The sequence below is a fragment of the Lissotriton vulgaris genome, chromosome 1_1, assembly GCF_964263255.1.
Source record: "Lissotriton vulgaris chromosome 1_1, aLisVul1.2, whole genome shotgun sequence".
Classification (NCBI taxonomy): Eukaryota; Metazoa; Chordata; class Amphibia; order Caudata; family Salamandridae; genus Lissotriton; species Lissotriton vulgaris.
In genome coordinates, this window is record NC_141685.1 from 674,631,876 (window position 1) to 674,653,800 (window position 21,925).

The 21,925-nt window shown below is 45.3% G+C and overlaps 1 protein-coding gene across 1 annotated transcript in view; it reads right to left on the minus strand.

Moving 5' to 3' along the window:
* Positions 1–21,925, minus strand: part of SLC71A1 (solute carrier family 71 member 1) — a 290,205-nt gene that overhangs the window by 64,758 nt on the left and 203,522 nt on the right. Inside the window, exons 5-6 of the mRNA XM_086954554.1 lie at positions 9,180–9,294; positions 8,633–8,851 (exon numbers count right to left, since the gene is read on the minus strand). Coding sequence (XP_086810680.1) covers positions 8,633–8,851; positions 9,180–9,294 — 334 coding nt within the window. The remainder of the gene's footprint in view (positions 1–8,632; positions 8,852–9,179; positions 9,295–21,925) is intronic.

Sequence of the window (21,925 nt, forward strand, 5' to 3'; positions counted from 1 at the left end):
AATATTAGATGGTGAGATTTGGAAAGCTGGTGTCGCCGTTACAATAGTAAATAGTCTAGTCTTTTTAGGTTCAAACAACCACAATATTAGGGAAGAGGTTCAATTTTAAGCTTCCCTCTGAAAGGTAATACCCCTTTCACTCTTCTTCTGGTTCTCATGAAAAGTGACAGGTCTCTGAAGTTGAACTGTTGTAATTTTTTCAAGAGTATTCTCAAAATTCTCAGAAAATCGCCTAAAAGTTTGAAATTGATTCTCATGGTAAGGCTGTAAAGGACCAAATGTCTGACATTAACCACATACCTTTTGAAAGTTTCTCCTACATCTTTTATGGACCTGCATTCACCTTTTTTACTGATCTCTCACTGAGTCCATTATGAGTTCTAGAAGTATCAAGTGTCAGCCTTTACTGCTCCATTAGCTCCTTGTCGCTATGACAATTTGCAGTCACATTTGTACATGTTGTGCAAGTTCTCTTCCCAGATAGGTTTGGAACACCTATTTGCTGAAATGGTTACATCCCATAAAACGTGTTAAACCTTCATGTCAGGAAGCACTGCAATATAATCTGCCATTGTTAATTTGTTATTATCTCAGATAGTGTTTCCATCCAGCACAAAATGGGACCTATTGAGGAAACCCTTCAATCAACTGATGAAATGACCATCAGATTACTTGTGCCACTGCGCCGCTCTGTGGTTTCTCACATGGTATAGTATAGGTTACTACCATCAATCTAATTTCCATCTTATTGAAAAGCACCGGGACTGAGAGGAGGATCCTATATTGTTTCCCAAATTCTTTTACGGCCATTCTCAGTACGGCCACATGCCTCCCCTATTGTCAATGCATATGATTGGGAAACAACCGTTACAACGCATGCATTACAACACATGCTTTTACCCTGCATGACATTACAACGAAAATGGCTGGCTGTAGGGGGTATAAGGTGTTGGATTTGACTTCAACACCTTCCCTACTGTTGCAGACACTGGAGTTGGAATAGTAAATTATACTATTTCAAACTCCAGCGCACCCTCAACAGCAAGTCAGGGTAAAAGCATACGCTGTAACGTCATACAACCCCTGAGATTTGACAAACGACAAAAGGTCTATTTGGGCTCTGGTGAAGTTTAATCCGTTTATGGGTCTAATGTGAGACGTGATTTCAAGATGTGGTTGCCTCAACTTATGAGTATTCTGAACTCACTTGTAGCTTAAGGCGTCACATGTGGTAGATCGCCATGGTCCACTCATTCTGGTGAGTAGAGATGTGGATGGTATCATCCTCTTAAGAAATTAAATCCTGAAAAGCAGAGTTACTTTTTTTATCCCCAGAGAGGAGATAGTTCTAGTATTCACTTTTCGATGTTGATACTTTTTTTTTTAAAACTTGTTTTTATTGCGTTAAACATGGAAGGCGACAAAAACATACATTTGCAGTATCTTTAGCATATACAGTGTAATTACAGTCAAGTCCACATCGGTATAGCATCTGTAAAGCAATAGGGAAATTCTACAATTCAAAGAAATACATCTCCCAACATATAGACACTCAAGCAGAACTCTTAGTCTGAAAGGGCCTCATCTGAGTCAATCTATGGGGGCTCACATATATCCCCTCTGAACTTGTTCCAAGCCCCCCAGATTTGTTCCCACTTCCCAGGGCACCCCCGATGGACAAATACCGCTTTCTCGGCCACCATCACTGCATCCATGTCTCTGCACCAGTCCCTCAATGTAGGTAGCACATCAGAGCCCCACAGTCTAGCTGTGTTACGTTTTGCCATCATCATACCTAGCATGGCCCAGTCCTGCTGACGATGGGTTAGGTCTGTTGCTTCCCATATATTTAACAGACAACGCCGGGGATCGGGTAACAGGGAAACAGTTGTGGTTTGGGAAATGGTGCGCATTACGGCAGCCCAGTACATTGTCACCCGACCACAGTCCCATATGGTGTGATAGAACGTTCCCTTCTCTCCGCATCCCCGGAGACAGTACTCGTGGGAGGCCTTTCCTATCCTGTGAAGGACTGTTCTGGTGTAATATGTGCGGTGTAATATTTTCAGCTGAATCAGTTTAAGTCTGGAGGGGATCGCTGTCTCCCGCGGCGAGGAGAGGGCCTCCTGCCATTCCGAATCGTCGAAGTCGCCAATATCCCTCGACCAACTCAACCGCAACTTAGATAAGATGTCAGCGAGGTTGTTAATCATCTTCCGATATCTGAAGGATGTTGCTTTGCGGGACATGTGTTCTGTCAACAACCTATCTTCAAGAGGAGTGGATTCCTGTAAGTCCGTCCCCATCGGGACGGCTGTCTGCAGTGCATGTCGGATTTGTAGAACCTATAGTGTTCAGACTGTGCCATATTATACTTGGTTTGTATAAAAGAGAAGTCTACTACCTTACGCTTTTTCCAGAGGTCTCCCACTACCGATATGCCTATATTGTCCCAAGCCTGGAACCCCTTACTGTTGCGCAGAAAACCTAGGCTATGCGAGTCCCACAGGGGTGTCATTTGCGTGATAACATTAGCGCACTGAAGGCGTCAATGTGCCTTATACCAGAGTTGAACTGTGTGACGTGTCTGACCCAATAGGTCGGACGGCACGCTACGACTGTAAAGGTTCCTCAACAGACCTCTAGATTCCAAACACTGTCTGTCCGCTAAATAAGCGGGTTCAGTCTGCGGGGCATGTAGCAAATAGTTGATTTGCTTGAGATGGGCCGCCCAGTAGTATAGTTCGATATTAGGGAGTGCTATACCTCTGTCATACCAGTCTTTCACCAGTTTGCATTGCGCAATCCGCGCTGGCTTCCCATCCCACAGCAAGGCAGAAACCGCCTCTGAGATCACCGTAAAGTAGGAGGGCGGGACCGGGAACGACGTATTTTCGAGGAGATACAGGAAGCGGGGGAGTGTCATTTTGAACAGTGCAGCTTTGCCCAGAAGAGTGAGAGGGAGGGAGCGCCACACCTTTACATCCCGCTGGAACCGGTCCAGTGGGGGTTTCAAATTCAGGGCGTAGAATTCGTCCGGGTCCGACGACACATAAACACCCAGACACTTAAAAGCCGCCTCAGTAGAACATAAAGGGCAGCTCGCAGGGAGCGAAGGTGGAAGGCCGGCAAGAACAAATAGGACCGACTTAGTCCAGTTAATCCTATATCCCGACATTCTCCCAAATTTTTCACAGACATTAAGGAGCTCTAGAATTGACTTTTTGGGGGACGTGAGATAAAGAAGGATATCGTCTGCGTAGAGAGATATGCGATCTTCCCATGCCGGTGACCACCGGATACCCTTGATGGAGGGTTCCCACCGGATCCAGATTGCCAATGGTTCAAGGACCAGCGTACATAATAAGGGGGATAGCGGGCACCCCTGCCTTGTCCCACGACCAAGTGGGAAGTCTCTAGAGATGTGACCATTTGCCGCTATCTGGGCCAGGGGTTTGGCATAGAGTAGACGAACCCAAGCGCAGAACTTGGGGCCGAAGCCCATGTGTTGAAGCACCGCGAACAGATAAGGCCATTCCACGGTGTCAAATGCCATAGTGGCGTCAAGGGAAAGGAGAATGGCAGGTTCCTGTATGTGTTCCCGGCGGGCCAGCACTGCTTGTAGGCGGCGCAGGTTATGTGATGTACTACGGTATGGCATAAAGCCAGATTGATCTGGGTGCACCAGAGTGGTAAGGTGGGGGGCCAGTCGCTGCGCCAGTAATTTGGCGAGGATCTTTGGCTCCACATTTATTAAGGAGATAGGGCGGAAAGAGGTGCAAGCCATTGCTGCTTTGCCAGGTTTATGGATCGGGATGATCGTGGCGAGGCGCTGGTCTCTAGATAGCTCCCCTGTTTTTAGATTATCGGTGAACATCTTGAGGAGATAGGGGGCCGTTATTTGAACCGTGTTCTTGTACAGCTCCACTGGGAGTCCGTTGGGGCCCAGTGCCTTACCTGACGCCAGTGCGTAGGTTGCCTCCTGTATTTCTTCCACGGTGACGTCCGCCTCAAGCAGAAGCACTGCTTCTGGGGAGAGGCAGGGGATCGTCAAATCTTCTATATAATCGTATGCCTCTTCTATCGAGTAGGACGTTTGGGGGGTGTATATTTTTTCAAAATGGTCAGCCAGTAGGTCCACTATGGCCCCGGGATCTGAGGTCGTATAACCCTCAGGGGATGTCAGCTGTACAATGACTACCTGCTTTTTCCTTCTTGTCCAGCCACGCCAACATCTTCCCGGCCTTGTCCCCCAGCTCATAAACCCTGTGGCGGGTAGCTTGTAGTGTATTCTGAACCATTTCTTTCTGGTATGTCATCCACTCAGAGTGCCGTAGCCGGACTGCCTGGGCAGTTCTCAGGGACGGGTGAGTCTCCTGTTCCTGAATTGCCATTTTAAGAGCCTCCTCGAGGGTGCTAAGTTCTTGCCGTTGTGTTCGCTTGTGGCAATGGAGGCGATCGCTTGCCCGCGTAGGACTGTTTTGTAGGCCTCCCACAGGGTACTGTGGGAGTCTACTGAGTCAGAATTTTCCTGGAAATATTGTTTAGTGGTATTGGTTAGAGCTTTCACCAGAGAGGTGGCCTGCAGATAGCCCGCGTGAATAGGGAAGATGCAGCTTCTATGGGTACAGTGGTTTGTGTATGTGAGTCGCAGCGGGGAATGATCAGAGATTCCCCTGGGGCGGATATCTACCTCCTCAATGCCATGTAGCCCATCCGCAGACATCAAAACGTAATCTATCCGTGAGAGACAATCATGGGTCGCTGAATAGTAAGTGTATTGTTTATCGTGAGGGTGTTTGTGTCTGCAGCAGTCTGTAAGCCCCAAAGCGTCCAGCAGTCCGAGGAGTCGCCCGCCTCCCCGCACCGCTGTCGTGTGTGGGTGCCTATCAAGCTCATGATCTACAATGCCATTAAAGTCGCCCCCTATCACCAACTTTGCCACCGGCAAAGCCAAGAGGAAATATCGTGAGAGCAGTGTGTGCTGTAGCGTGCAGGCCTGGAGGGATATATACGGACACAAAGTTGAAAAGTTGACCTTCCCATTGAACCGTCACCGCCGCGAAGCGGCCCTGATCGTCTATTCGCGTCTGTTGGCACACCATCGGGAAGTTCTTCCTTATTAGGATCCCTGTCCCCCTTCAACCAGAGGAGAAGTCCGCATGTGCAATGAACTTGTATCCCCATCTATCCATTGCCTTTGAGGCCGAGCCCACAAGATGAGTTTCCTGCAGTAGGACTATTGCTGGGTTACAGCGTTTCAGATATTGCAGCACTAGGCCACGCTTCACCCTGTCACCCAACCCCCGAACATTCCATGTCAGGACTGTTAAAGCCGACTGGTGGGAGGGTTGTGATATACGAGTCTCAGGTGTACCTGTTACGTGTGTAGCCATCTACTGGTGTGTGTAGTAGTGTGTAAGTCAATGGGGGACCGATCCTGCGATGCACCTTCATTCAAGTAACATGTCGCCTTCATTACCATACAAAAAACCCATCCATCCTTCCACCCTGTATCCCACCCACCCTCCCTGCCTCCTTGCTAGACGAACTTTCGACTGCCCGCCACCCCAACTCAGCAGAGCGCTTTATCCCTCCCATTACCCAATACTTGCTTGTCGGGGGAAGAGTTCAAAGCCCCTAGTCTTGCCCCAGTCCAGATTCACAAGCGGCAGAGGCCTGGATAGGTACAGGATCGTTGTTGGAATCGGGGAGCAGTAGTATGAGATCAGAGCTCATTCCTCTTCATGGAGTGGAGAATGGTTCAGTTCGGGGCCTCCAGAGCCAGAGCTCCCTGCAGCACCTTCAGTGTCCCTGTGCCGTTGCGGTTTTGATCTACGATCTGATCTGTCCACGGTGCGCCATCCCTCCAGCCAGTCATGTGCAGCCTCTGGCGTGTCAAAAAACCATGTTCTCTCGTCTGCCACCACCCGAAGTCTTGCGGGGAAGAGCATGGAGTATGGTAACTCGTGCGCCCTGAGTAACTTCTTGACCTCAAAGAAGCTTCGTCGTCTCCTAGAAACGGCCGCCGTGTAGTCCGGGAAGAACGTCACAGTGGAGTTTAAGACGCGGATGGGCGGGGGAGTTTCTTGCTGCTTGTAAGATGGCATCTCGGTCTCTGAAATTGAATAGCCTAGCGAGCACCAGTCTTGGGGGCGCACCCGGTTTAGGTTTGCCACCAGGCACCCTGTGTGCACGCTCCACGAGAAAAAGTTTGAAAGTCCCTTAGGCTGCAGTTTGGTGGTAATTAGTTCCTCAACATACAAGTCCATAGCTCTTGTACCTTCTGACTCCGGAACACCAATAATCCGAACATTGTGGCGCCTTGCCCGCCCTTCTTGCTCATCAAGCTTCTCAGCCAGTGTTTTATTCTTCTTTTCAAGCAGGGCGACTGAGGTCTGTAATTCAGAAGTGTCCGCAACGAGAGACTTGGCGACTATTTCCACTTCTTTTACCCCATCCGCCATCTTGTGGAGGTCTGCATGCAGCAGAGAAACGTCTGTAGATATAGTGCCCACCGTCGCCTGTACGTTAGCAAGAGCCTTCATCACGTCCTCAAGGGTGATCTTTTTTGCCCCTTCATTGTCCGCCGGCTTAGTTTGAGAGTGGCCGGGGGATGATCCTTTTTCATAGCCGAATTTATCCAGCTTCGCCTGCGTGGTAGTATGCCTTGGTCCTCTGCCCGCCATGGCGCCTTATTCTTGTAGCCCACAGTGCCCACAAGCTGGTCCAGTGGGAGGCTCCCAGTCAATATGAGCCAGAGGTCTGTCTGTGGGAGAATCAGTTCATTGCGCGGAGCCCAAGGAGCGGGCAACCGGGGGCACTCACTGCGGATCAGCGGGGCAGTGACAGCGTCAGATGAACAATCGGGCGGAGACCACAAGGCCGCAGTACTGTTTTGCGGTGCTCCACACCCCGGACTCAGGCCCCGTGACACGCCGGAGTCTTGGGGAACAAAGGACGGAACACCGGCTCAGGCAGTCCATCCGGTTGAGCGCCGGTCCATGGTGAGGTCCATGCTGGGGGGTGGAGGGGGAACCACTCCCAGGGTGATAGTTGGTATTTCGGGGTCCCGCACTCACCGCAGCTCCAACCTCCGGTGTCCGTCACGGCCAGCGGTCGGAACCGCGGTTCGGCGCCAGGTGGGGGCAGGCCGTCGCACCTCACAGGGTGGGTAGTCACCGGCGTCAGGCTGCTGCACGAGCGTGCGTCGGTGCCTAAGGATCCGCACTGTTTGTTTAGTCCGCCGGATCAGGGGAAGGCGCCGTCGTCACACTTCCAGTTACTGGACGGCGGCCGGCTCGTAACTTTAGTCCCCGGTCTTGGTTTTGCAGGTAGGCTGCAGTTCGTCAGTCCGTACCTCGGCCAGATTGAAAAGCCCGATTTTCTTGAGAGTCAAATCAGGCGGTACCGCTTGCGCTCCGATCCTAGAGGCCGTCGTCGGAGCAGCGTATTTATCAGGATAATTGTGCGGATTAGTGGAAAGGGCCGCTGGGTCCCCGGAGCGCACAGGCTAAGCGGCCATCTTGATCGGCCGGTAGCCACGCCCCCTGATGTTGATACTTTTCTGTGATAATAGTAGACTGCACTGGTAAATTCAGTCTGAGAGCTTACATTTGTAATAGATTTCAAGTTACCAGCTCACAGCACTACTGTGGAAAAGTAAACTTGCCTAGTATCGAATTATGTGCTCTATTATGCAAAACCTACCCTCCCCATCAGATAATCTTCCCAAAGTTGCCATATTATATGTGCCGTTGAATGTTGATAGCAGTTAATGCTGCACAGGACTGCCACTGTGCACTTATCAAGCATTAAAATGGGCTTCCCATTGTACGGCTTTACAGTAGTTAAGAGGAAGCATGCACACTTCACACTAATGTAGAAAGTCCTACGCTACGAGCCCCTTGAGTGGTGTATTCAAGGAAAGTAAGATTGTTTAATTTACAAGGTTGGATATTCCTGGCAACCATCCATTCCCATGCTAAGCTGGTTTTGCCTGCCAGTAATGTCAAATCTAAAGGAAAAATGTGTTCATGGAATATGCTTGGTATTTAATATAGAAATCACTATGGATCCCTATATGCCTACTTTGGTAAAACAAAGAAGCCTCAATAAGCTACAATCAAAGTTGTATTGGGGTGGAAAGCAATAGCACAGCATAAATGTTCACTGCTCATAAGGTAAATGTTTCATAAAGCGATACTGCTGTTAGAATACAAATCAACAATAAAAAAGGCTATCACTATCACATTTGTCTATCATTTCAATTATCTCTGCAAATCCTCCTTTCTAAAAAGACTAATTGCAACAATCACCCACCTAAATGTATTTCACGCACTTATCTATCGACATATTCAAACCTAATTGGATGGAACAAAAGAAACACTTGCAATTCAAAACAACTCAAAGTACTATCAAACTAAGAATGAAAACAAATAAAAACATTTATTGTGAACAAAGGAAAATGCTCCAGAGTTGTAACTGAATGTAATAAAGAAGTAGAATTTTCGCTTTGCAAGCAGAAATAGACTTACATTCTCATGTCAATCAGAGGTTGAACTACCCCAGTGTGGAAGTGTCGGAGTAAAAGGCAAGAAAACGTGAGAAGCCTCTTTAAATATTTACTTACAGCAAATGGGTCCGCCTGCTCCCATGAAATTGGAGCACCCCAAGATGCAGGTCTCATCTTCTCTGGCAGAGATTCTGGGACAGCTACAAGTATAAAACAGATATCCAACAAAGCTATAGCAGTTGCAAGGACCACCACAAAGTTGTCACCATAGACATGACCAAGATATGCTCCAATCGCGGGACTAGTAACCAAACTTGCTGCAAACGTTGCAGAAACCTAAAATAAAATAAAAACTGTTTAAAGTCTTACATTTAAAAATGGACTGGTCTCTAATAAAAGAATAACTTATTTCTCTTCCATGTTTCATACATAAAAAATTGGATGCTACAGATAACAAACTGCTATAGGTTACCACGGTTATCAATTATATTAATTTGCTCTTCAGTGGCGCACTTACAGTCCACTTAACTCTACTGCATACATCACTTACAATAATATTTCTCAAAAAAGACGATTATAAATAGGACAATACACATGTGCTTGAGAACCTACCAGGTACTAAATAATTACAAATTTAAAAGAACAGTGATTAAGGGTAACATACCAAACCATAGGCCATGCTTCTTTCATGTTCTTGAGTTATATCTGCTACATATGCAAAAACCACAGAGAACGTCACTGCAAAAACTCCAGAAACAGAGATAACTGCAAAGTACCACCTTTAAATAAAAAGAAAAGTGGGTTAACATCGAAAAGGTTTTGGGAATAGTGATGGTAAAACATGGGTCCTGTAGGAAAGGGTGGTTGGATCACTCCTTTATTCATAATAACAAAATACCAAACATGGCAACCTGCACATTGTCTACTGAGGACTTCCCATTGTTTACATTCTAAAGCTTCAATCTGGAAGTATGAAAGTATTCGTATTAATGGACGTGCACTTTCCTGGGCTGAGTGGAGTTCGAGAGGAATCTTAATCTTAGATCAATTTATAATAGATGGTGAATTGAAATCTTTTGAGATTCTTAGTGAAGAATGTTATCTTCCTATACACCAGGCCTCAAGATACTTTCAACTTCAGCATTGTCTGAAGAGATGTCTTGGCCTTCCCGTTGGTCATTACAAACCTCGCCGATATTGACTTTTCTTGTACTTTGGGTCGGCATAAAGGTGTCATGTCGGGTTTATATAGAACTCTGATTAACCATTCATACTCGCTGCTGCTTCTTACCACTCTCCGTGATAAATGGCAGGAACGTTTGCATATCATCGTGAAGCGAGTATGAGGTTTTGTCTTTTTGAAACTTTACACGATTGGCATTCCCCCCTTAAAGTTGTAACAAGCTGGATTATCATAGCATTCTAGGTGTTGGAGATTCTCTGGAGAGAACTGTGACCTTCTACATATAATCTGTGAATTTCCCCATATAAAAGAATTTTGGTCAGAGATAGGAGCTGCACAATTAGAAACAATCCTTCTTACACTTCCTCTTATACATGCCACTATTTTATTACATGACCATAGAAGTTTCCCAACCTCAGAGTTGACTCTTACACGCTGCACTCCTGCTAAACTTTTTTTAAGACTGTGGCAATCACCTAGCCCTCTCTCCATAGAGGATTGGATGATTGGACTGGTGCAGACAGCATCATATGAACATGTAACATATAAGAAGCAAGATCAAGAACTAATATTCCAGCAGGTGTGAACCCCTTTTCTTCGAGATTCCTGAAACTTGTATTCTCCTATTTCTCTTCTTACCTTTCTTATTTTTTATTCTCCTCCTCCCCCCTTTTCCTTTTTCCTTTTTCCTCTTCCATACTAAGTTGTAGGTGTATAATATTTGTCCCATATTGATATACACACTACTGAACGCATACTCTTAAGTGCATCAGCAATGCACTGTGAATCGGAGCGTTTCACAGGCCTGTCACAGATAAGAAATGCTATCAAAACGAAATCCTACAAAACAATATACTATCGGCCGGCAGCATTTCATACCCGGACAACGTTGGGACGGGCTGCTAGTCTCCAATAAAGAATTATGAGAAAAAAAGATAATTATAAAATATAACAAGCTGGCAGAGGAATGAGTAAACAGCACCCCAAAAGGGTTATAGAACCACTCCCTCCCACTGATCATGCTCCTACAATCCACCTAAGTGACATCGGCTCACAATATTTTTAAACAACAAGTTGATATTTTATGACTTAGCAGGGCTGCAGCAAGTAAAACCAACCAAAATGCTCATTCTTTAACAAGCATTGATAAAGCCAAGATTTATTGTTGTAAATATTTTGAGACGTGCAAGTACAGGAGTTAATGGTTAAAGAGGAACATGTGTCGAGTGATTTTTGAGGATATGGTTGAAATTGAAGAATGGTATATGTGCTTACATGTTTTTATTGAGGTTTGCAATTAAACAGAAAATACATATACCAAAGGAGAAAAAATAAAGTATACATGTAGTTAAAATAAGCGTATATAACAGGCACTTACGCAAAGATTTTACTACAGTGCTCCTGTACAAATCTATGTGTATAATGCATTTGTCATACGAAGGTAGATACTAAAAATACGTTTGCAAACTTGAATCATGCTCAGAAGATGTAGCAGCAGCTGATGCTTATTTTACACATATTCTTCTTCTGCACATGCGCCTGTCCAACAAATGAGGGAACATATGCTGCTGGCCCCTGCCATGGGTTAAATCAAAAGTGCAACACTACTGCCAAAGTTGTGCTTGCATCATTGCTAGCTTTGCTAGTGAAGCTTGTACCCCTTTTAACTGTACAAAAAAACGGAATGACTGATGTATGGGAGATGCTGCAGGAAGCAACAGAGTGGGAACAGCACTGGTTCAAGGTGGAACAGAGGGTGACTGGGTGGAGAATTTCAGGATGAGCGGAGGATCGAAGGGTGCAAGGGATATGCTCACAATGCAAGTTTTCTTCGCATGCAGATAAACAGCACAGGAAGCAACAGTGCATATTAACCCATGCTAACACACACAAATAACAAATGAGGTACTGCATGACTGGGTATCTGTATGTGTTGTCTGTGTGTATACATGGAAGTCTAAGTCTCTCTGCCTGCATGTGAGTATGTTTACCTCCATTTGCATGAATTATACATAGCTGCTGGCTTTGTCAATGCTTGTTAAGATAGTAACAGAGGAGAAGAGGCATTTAGTGATGTCAGGCCATTTTTCCAGGCTCTCTGGCATTTCATAAAACAGTTGCAAACCTTAAATACGACTGACTGTGCACCAGATATCTCTGCCTGCCAGTGTGTGTCTGACATTTGACTGACTCTGTCCTAACTTTGATGGCTTGTCAACCCTCTGCCTCAGCACTACTGACCTTTCCAAGAGGCTTCTGGCATGCAACCGACTCCACAGCCCTACTGATCTTAAAGAACTGTGCATGGCATCTGCCGTACTTTGCTTCCATCCTATCAGCCTCTGAAAGGTGCATATCGCATGTAACTGACCGTCCACCACCCTACAGGCCCGAAAAACGAAATGTGTGCTTGACATGTGACATAACTCTGCTCTGGCCCTACTTGGCTAAGAGAGGTGCGCTTTGTGTGAGTGGCTCTTAGTCAGCCTTACCGGCGTAGAGAGAGGCGTATCCAGCATATGAATGATTCTGTCACAGCACTATAGATTTGCTGGGGTCACACCAGATTTGTGACTGATTCTGACTAGCCTACTGGTTTTTCATCGGCACGGGCCGACCCGGTCGGCAGTTATCCCACTCACCTCAAAGGTCATTTTTAGGTTGAGCCTAGAGCAGTGCGCATGCGCTGCTTGCTCGACTTTTAGCAATGGGCTTAAGAAAGCTCACCACACGCTCGTGCGTGTGCTTTTGTTTTTCTTCTAGGCTATTGGGCTTTGCGTGCGTCTTTCTAAGAAAGACAGCAAGCAATTGGGCAAAGGCTGTTTCATTTCCCGCATTTGCTCTGCTCACGGCCTATTGCTTGCGGTTACCCGCACGGGCCACATCTCTTTTCAATTATCGTGCCCAGATACGGGCGCGATAACTGAAAACAGATCGCTCGCTGTAGCGCGCACACCACTCGCGTGCTTGTTTTCTAAACTTTCACTATGTACAGCGATACTTTTAGGGAACATATCGGTCGGTGAAGAAGGTACAAATAAGTAACTACGGGGGGTGGTTGATAAATATTGTTGTGAGAAGCCGCTTGTTTATTTATCTAAAACTGCCATCAAGCTACGAATGGGCATCGAAGCACTACACAGATAATGGCATTAAGAAATCAATAGACGAAAGCGATTGCACTAATGACAGTACAATGAACACTTTCAAAATACCAAACATGCCACCTCCATCAGCGCGCCCCTGATTGTACGTGTGACCCTCTGTTCCTCCACAGGCACTCGTGTGATTATTGTGCTAAGTGGCTCACTCCTGACGTTTTTTGTGCGCACAAAGCCGGGATGAGCCGGGATGAGCCTGGCCACTGGCTCGTGACGTGGACCCTCTCCATCTGCCCACCTTGTGGAATGTCCATCTGCGAGAATTTCTGCTGCCTCCTATGGAATCTTTCTGCCACAAGTGGTCTGCGCAGTTAATAACCAGCTCTGGTTACCAGCACTTGTCTCGGTTTCACTTAACAAGCCAAGGCTTCACTGTTTACATTTTCCCTTGTGCATATAGTGCTCAATAACCCTGAAAGCCTTTTTCTAAGCACTTCCAATTGTGACGTAAAAAAGTATATTTTACTAATACACCAAGGAGGTTTATATGGCGAGTTCTCCATCGGATTTCGCCCTTCGTTCAGAACATCATTACCTCGCAACCAGGCCCTAAATCCTTAAGTACCCCTATTAGCTCAAACAGTAATCTAATGTTTACGTTTGATCGCACCTTGTCGCCCTGAAGCTCGTGGAAAGGAAATTTACAAGTAATATTCAAGAAAGTAAGAAAGGATCGTGCAGAAGATAGGATATGCCCAGGATCACACAATATGATCAAGTGGATTAGAAATCTGGTATTCTGATTCTACAACTAGATCACATCTCTTCCGTTGCCAATTTAATTGAAAATGCAGGAGGGCAAATTGGGGCCTTGGTGACAGCCCAGTGTCTACTGAAAGGTTTGAGGAGCAGGGTCAGAGTCGTTTGCATGTCATTCAGCCTGACTTACCTCCACAGGCATGGATGTCGCCTTGACATGTTACCGACTCCATCCCAGCCCCTCGAGTCTTTTGTAGATGCCCGTTGATACGTCACTCCCTTACAGTCAGTGCTGTTCAGGTTCTTGTGCATGTCAAGGTGAGAGTGCGGATAAAGGACGCAGTAGAAAGGGCTTTCCAGCGAGGGGAAGTCGGTCCTGTGACAAAACTCTCAGTCACCCGATCCGTGTGCGAAGCCTGAGCAGCAACAAGAGCGGGCATGTGACTGGCAGCGTAGCAAACATTGTGCCCACCGCGCACCTTCCTCGTGCTGTAGGAAGAACGGTAGCATGCTTTGGAAGGAAGCCAGATCTAGTGATCAGGGGGCATGCATTATAATTCCATCTTCTCCACCTTCTAAAATGTGTGATTGTGCGCAATTCACTTTATCTCCTTGTGACCCAGTTGGCTTAACTGTAATGATGTTTACCAAGTGAGACAGAAAAGAGGGGCACTCAGTTGTTTAAAGAGGAGAGTGAGTGTGTGTGTGTGTGTGTAAAAGTAATAGAATATTTTGTAATATACACCTGGGGACAGAAATTTACCATTTGTAGTGACCACAAACAACTCACCAAGTTACTCACCACAGAAGGTCTTTTCTCTGCATCTTCAGGAATTACTAGGTTATTTAGGAGTCTGCAGGATTTTATTTAGGAGTTATAGTATGCATCTAGAACTAAAAATGTGGCTGCTGATTTTTTAAGCAGAATATCCTCCGCATTGGCGAATTGGATAGGAATGATTCGAATGACTTGTCAGTGGCTTGCGTTAGAAAATTTTGAGAATGGCTGTCAAGCAACTGCTGCGCAAGCATGGTGTTTGAAGTAGGAGTCTGAAGCTGTTATTGAAAAAGTTAAAGTGTGTATTAATGGTTGGAGCGCACAGCATAACATTTTCAGCAATTTAGCGAGGCATATAATGAGTTGAGCAGTGTAACATCTTTCTAATGAGAGGTGATAAAGTTGAGAGAGCAGGTCACTGCACTTTTGTGCGAGGCCACCGAGGTGTGAAAACCAAAAGGAGCATTAGGGAAATGTAGTGGTGATCAGGAGTAGACATCACCATCTAAAGATTTGTTTAAGAGTGTGTTGAGTGTCAAAAAGCAGATAAATCACATAAAACCTGAACTCCTGCCATGTGTTGTATTGAATGTCCTATTGGACCTTGGCATAGTAATGCTTTAGATATCATGGGGCCCATTACTTGGGATTATGGTACTTTTAGATACATTGCTGTAATAGTTGATCTTTTTTCCAAATGGATGGAGATGGAAACCTTCAACAAGTTGGACACACATTCTGGGATCAAATTCCTGTATCAAATGTTTGACACAAAAGGCTTCTCTGCACTCAAACCTACTGATAAGGATGTACAATTCATGCATCATGACATGTTAGAATGTATACAATTCTCAAGAATTAAACAAATTTAAATAATTGGAACATCCCAATGGGAATGGTGCAGTAGAAAGATGAACTGCAATATCAAGGCAACTTTACAACTAGCCAAACGGTCTACAAAGAATTTCGTATGTGAGTTGGAAAGAATACTATGGGCATTCAGAACTACTACTTTGAATACAACTCAAATAAGTCCTTTCGTAATTATTATAGGTCACATGGTTTACTCTAAAGCAAATCTAGGATTAATGAATAGTACTGGTTTGGTGCGTTGGGACCTGGATGATGTCAAACGTTCCATTCGACTTGCTTAGAGTAAATATAACAAGCATTGGCATAGCCAATAGATCTTGCCTTTGGGACATTATAAGTGTTTAGCCATGCAACAGTTGATGCTGCACCAAGGATATTGTGCTGCAGAATTAAATACTTGTAAGGTCCCAAAGGCGAGACCTATTGGCTATGCCAATGCTTATTACACTTCTCATTATATAAGCTCTCTTCTGACCCTTAAGCACTCTTGAGAATGGTGAATTAAACGCAAAGGTCCAAGATGTCTAACTTTCCCAGTGTTGAAAGGGACTGATGATCGCCTAAGCTTCTTTTGAATTTAGAATCAAACAGTGGGTTTTACTTTTATGGTACGGTCTTGGGGAAAAAAAAGAAAAAAACACTGTAGATTCGTGAAAATGTTTAGACTTATAAGCAAACGCAAGAACTTTTTCAAAATGATGACCACTATAACAGTTGTCACTTTAAGCCAAACATGAGAGGTAGCCTGGCCAAATATGCAATTGTCGTGGGATGCCTGTTGTCAGGACATACATTCAGAACCTGGTGAAATAATTAGCAAAGTATTTTGCGTTTGCAAACCCTGGGATTCACAAAATTAGAGGGTTTGTGACTGCAAAATGTTTTTTTATTGCCTAAAACCTTTTTATAAGTAAGAAAAGCCTTTCCGAATAGCAAATGGATTTTAGGATGACTCATTCCTAATCGCAAGTAGGAAGGGACATTAAAGGGCTTGCCCCCTCCCGATTTCAAATCACAATTTCAACCGCAACAGCAGTTCCAAACTATTGAAATGCTACTTCTCTTCAAAGGAGGAAGGGGCGGGCTAAAACATTGAACAGTGGGGGCGGGGCCATCTTAAAAACTTAAATAAAAATACTTCTGGGGCCTTCTTTCACAGGGGCATAGCTTTGTCGGTGAGACTGATTCAAGGGCGTGAATTGCAAATTTCTCATCTAAACAACAATATGCAGAAGGGTGGAGGGATGATCAAGCTTTGTGACACACAGATCCCACTAGTTCCTTTAAAAAAATAATTACCAGTTGAAACCTTTTAGTCAAACGAGAACAACCGACAAGGGCATAGAAGACCCAAATCTGGCCCCTCAGACCAAACTCTGAAGCCAGGAATGTATTTGGGGGATAGGATCACCACCCCCTTAATTCTTCAACACCCCCTTAATTCTCCACCCCCCCCCCCCAGCTACACCCCTGTACTTTCACTGTTCTGCGACAATGTGTAATAGTTGGGGGGGCATTTGCCTGGACAAGATGGGGTGAATGTGTATTTTAAAAACACACCGGGCCAGTAGGGAGCAAAGCAGTACTTGATAAAATTTACAGGAGTTGCTGGGCTGTCAATAAAGGAACTGTAGGAAGATATATGGAAAACGTTGCATTTTAAAGCACATTGGGGCAAGTAGACCTGGCAGGATGTGGAAGGATAATGTTACTTACCCAGTAAGCATATGTTCTTGACATGTAGAGCTGTAGATTCACATGCTGTGCATAGATCGCCATCTAGTGTTGGGTCCGGATGTTTGCACTTTGTTTTTCTTCGAAGAAGTCTTTCCAGTCACAAGGTAGGGGACTCCTCCTTTCAATGACAGTGCGCATGGGCATCGACTCCATTATTCGATTGTTTGCCGCAGAGGGTGAGAATGGAGTAGTAGTAAAGAATAGAGATGTATGTAAATTAAATAGAGAACTTCAGCATCTACAGTTATGGTGGGTGGGCACATGTGAATCTACAGCTCTACATGCCAAGAACAGACGCTTACTGGGTAAGTAACATTAGCCGGTCGAGGCATGTGAGCTGTAGATCACATGCTGTGCATAGATTACATAGCAGTATCCTCCCAAAGCGGTGGCTAACCTGTAGCTGTTGGAGTAGTCTGAAATAGTGTCTTAAGTACTGCTTGACCCACATTGGCATGTTGTCTTGCTGACAGCTACACAACAATGTTTACAAAATGTGTGCGGTGGAGACCATGTTGCAGCTTTGCAAATGACAACAATAGGAATGTTTCCTAAAAAAGCCATAGTGGCCCCTAGCTTACGAGTGGAATGTGCCCTAGGGCGTACAGTTAGAGTTGTCTTTGCTTTCGCATTTAAAGCAGGTTTAAATGCACTTAACACTCCACCTTTCAATACCTGATTTGGAGATAGGATTGCCCTAGTGTGGTGGCGCAGAAGCAACAAAGAGTTGTTTTGTTTTACAAAGAGATTTTGTCCTTTCAATTTAGTACAAGAGTGCTCTTCTAACATCTAGGGTGTGTAGAGCTGTTTCTGTAATGGAATCAGGTGAGGAAAGAATACGGGTAATTCTACCGACTGATTTATGTGAAATGCAGGAAAGATTTTAGGGACAAATTTAGGATTAGTACTTTGTGTAGTTGAAAAAATGGTTTTTGTATGGTTAATGCCTGTAATTCACTCTTCTTAATGATGTGATTGCAATTATGAAAGCTGTTTTCCAAGAGACGAACTGTAGTTCGCATTTGTGCATGGGTTCAAAAGGTGGGCCCATCAACCTTGTGAGGACTATATTAAGATTCCGCACTGGAGCTGGTAGAGGTTTTGGTGGTATGACTCTTTTTAGTCCTTCCATGAAAGCTTTGCTCACAGGTACTCTAAATAACGACAAATGCGGTCTATTTTGCAGATATGCAACAACTGCCGCTAGATGTGGTCTGATAGAGGTATACGCCAACATTGACTGTTGCACGTGTAACAGATAACATATGTTGTTCTGTATAGAAGCATCAAGAGGGTTGATGGTTACTACAGTAAATAACAAATCTCTTCCACTTAGCTGCATAGCAGGCCCTTGTAGTAGGTCTTCTAGCCTCTCTAATGATATTCATACATTCTGAAGGAAGGTTTAAGTAACTAAACTCTAAGACTTCAGGAGCCAGGTCGCGAGGTTCAGTTGCTTGGGATATGGGTGTCTGATTTCTCCATGGCTCTGTACAAGGAGACTGGAGGTTAAATGTAGCTTTTGATGCGGGAATAGAGATAGCTCGAACAGGGTTGTGAACTATGGTTGACGTGCCCATGTGGGAGCTACTAGGATTAGTAAGGGATTTTTGCCTGAGCTTCTCAACCACTAATGTAATGAATGGGAGAGGCGAAAAAGTGTTGACAAATATCCCTGACCAGTTCATCCGTACTGCATTACCCTTGGATTGCTGGTGTGGGTACCTGGAGGCGAAGCTTTGGCATTTTGCGTTTTGGTGTGTGGCGAACAGGTCTATGTGAGGGACTACCCAACTTTGAAAGTGTGGGAGGAGAACCTGAGGGTGGAGTTCCCATTTGTGTATTTGCTGTCTCTGTCTGCTGAGATCTGCAATCTAGTTGTTCACTCCTGGGAGGGGTTCTGCTAGGAGATAAAGTTTGTGGTGAATGGCCCACCACCAGATGTCTTAGGCTAAGTGTGACAGTTGGAGAGAGTGAGTCCCCCCCCCGTTTTTGTATGTAATACATAGCTGTCATGTTGTCTGTACGAACCAAGACAGCTTTGCCTTCCAGCGGAGTCTGAAACGCCTTGAGAGCTAGAAAGATTGCAAGCAGCTCTAGATGATTGATGTGAAGCAACGTCTGCTGATGACTCCACAGGCCTTGCACTGTGTGTTGATTTAGATGAGCTCTCTAACCAGTGAGGGACACACAGATGTCAGTACTATCTGTGGAACCGGGTCTATAAAGGACTGTCCTTTTGACACATTTTGTGCGTTCCACCACTGCAGAGAGCGATGAGTATGCCCCGCTTACCAAAACTAGATCGGTCAATAGACCCTATGACTGGTTCCATTGACTGGCGAAGCATTCCTGAAGTGGATTCATGTGCACTCTGGCATGGGGGACTATTATGATGCAAGATGCCATCCTTCCCAGCCATTGCATATAAACCCGAGCTGGAATCCAATGACTGGGTTGAAATTGGAGAACTAAAGCTTGAATATTTCAAAATCTGGTAGCGCTGGGAACCGCAAGGGATTTTTGAGTATTTAGCATGGCTCGTAGGTAGTCCTGAGTATTGGCTTGTTGGAGATGTGATTTTGGCGTGTCAATTGTGAACCCTAGTTGATGTAGTAACTGGATTATTCTGAAAGTGTGCTGAAGGCATTCCTGGTATGTGCTGGCTTTGATGAGCTAGTCTTCTAAGTATGGGAAGACATGGATACTTGGTGGTGGTGAGCAGCTACTACCGCCAGACACTTTGTGAAGACTCTGGGGGCAGTGGTGACTCGGAATGGAAGCACCTTGAACTGGAAGTGTTGACCCACTACAACGAACCGGAGGAATTTGTGAGGACCAGGTGGATTGGAATAAGACAACAGGCATAATTTAGATCTAAAGTAGACAGAAAGTCTCCTTTTTGCAGCAGAGGTAATACTTTGCAGTGCCACCATGTGGAAATGATCTGACTCAATGTGAAGATTTAGTTCTCTGAGATCTAACATTGGTCTGAGAGAACCATCTTTTTTGGGTATTAGGAAGTAAAAAAAAAAAAAGAGTACACGCCGGACTCGTGATGTTGCGGTGGTACGAGTTCTATAGCTCCTTTTAGAAGTGGAGACTGAACCTCTTGTTTTAGGAGGTGTAGGTGATCTGGTGAAAGTTTGTGCGACTTTGGTGGAATGTATGGAGGAGTGTTGATGAACTCAAGGCAGTAACCAGAACGGTTAATTTGTAGTACCCAATTGTCTGTTATTAACTGCAAGATTGGTAGGAAATCTGACAGTCTTACCTCAGTCGAGGGAAGTGGAGGCAATGTCACTGCTTTGTATTGGAGGAGGAGGTCCGTGTGTTTGAACCCCTGCCTTTGTCGTTATCTCTGCAACCCACTCTGAAGTAACCACTAGATGGAGAGAGTTGGTTATTGCCCTTATAGGTGGAGGTGGTCTCCGAGGAGGAATTATTAGAGCCTATGCAGTAAAAGTAGTGCCTAAAGGAACCACAGCTTTGTGCTGACCGAAGGGCTCCCATGGATTTGGCCTCTTTAATGTCCTTCATTTTCTCTCGTGAAGAATCTACCACTGGGCCAAATAGATGCTCTTTATCAAAGGGAGAGTTTAAAATGGAGGTTTGCACCCTGATATGTGAAGCCAAGCATGTCTTCTCAAGAGGGCACTGGTGTTTACCACTCTAGCAACCTTGTCTGCAGCATCTAGGGAACATCTTATAGTGTTTTTGGAAATAAGTTGCCCTTCACGCACCAGGTCTTGTGCCTTAGATCTGTGTTCCTTGGGCAAATATTGTATTCATTGCTCCATCTCGTCCCAGTGTGCACGGTCATATCGTGCTAGAAATGCCGGAGTGTTGGAGACCCACCAGGAATTGGCCACCCTTTTCCCAGAAGCATCAATAAGTTTGGATTCTTTATCCGGGGATGGAGCATCTCCTGTTTGGGAGTTGGCCCTTTTCCTTGCATTGGACACAACCAGGGAGTCTAGTGGCAACTGACCTTTTATATATACTGTGCCAGATAGTGCTGGCTTGTATTTTTTTTCTACTCTAGGGGTAAGAATACGAGCTCTGACCAGGTCATTAAAAATGTCATCTACATGCCTGATCATCTCTTTGAGCATAGGTAGTGTATGTGATCACCTCTGTGTGGTACTGAGGGTTTCAAAGAGGAAATCCTCTTCTAAGGACGCTTTATGTAGCTACACCCCATGGTAGTGGCAGCTCTACCCAGTAACTCAATGTAGCGTACACTGCCATCTGGTGGAGAGGGCTTGTTAGGATATAAACCAGGATCATTGCCCGTGTGTGAATTGGTATTGTTATCATCCCATGGGTCTTGCATTAGTTGATTATCATTGCCATCCCCATTGTCATCCCCATCATCCTGGTTGTCTGGTGTATGCTGTGGTGAATGTTGAGGTGAAACAGGCTGAAACTGAGGTGAAGGAAGAGAATGAGGAAGAGGAGGAGGGGAAGAGTTAGTTCCCACCATTCTCTTCTTTAAAGGAATGTGCTATTCTTCCACTGCATCAGTCCTCCTTTTTAAAGTCACTTGAGTTGTGATATGTCAATCCAGTTTGAGGGTGAATATACAGCACTTTTTGTTTCAAATCCGGTTTGTTGATCAAAGCGTCAAAACAGCCTTTTTGGTGATTTCGGCACATCTGACTGTTTTGGTGCTGAAGTCTTGGGTGTTGCTGTTTTCGTTTCCGAAGTGTGTTTCGGTGATGAATGGTGGGGGTCGGTGCCAGGCTTGTGTTTCGAACTCGAAGGTCTCGGCTCCAAACTTGATTTGGAGGGAGTCTTTTCGGAGCCTGAAGGCTTTTTGGTAGGCTTCTGTACCCAGCCAGAAGGCGGGACGTCGGAACCATGGTCTCGGTGCCGACCGTTGCCTGAGGGCGTGGTTTGGAAAGAAGCCTTCTTCTTTTGTAGAGTTGAGTCTTGGGACAAGGGGGGAGAGAGGGGAGGGGGGAGGAGGGGGTGGA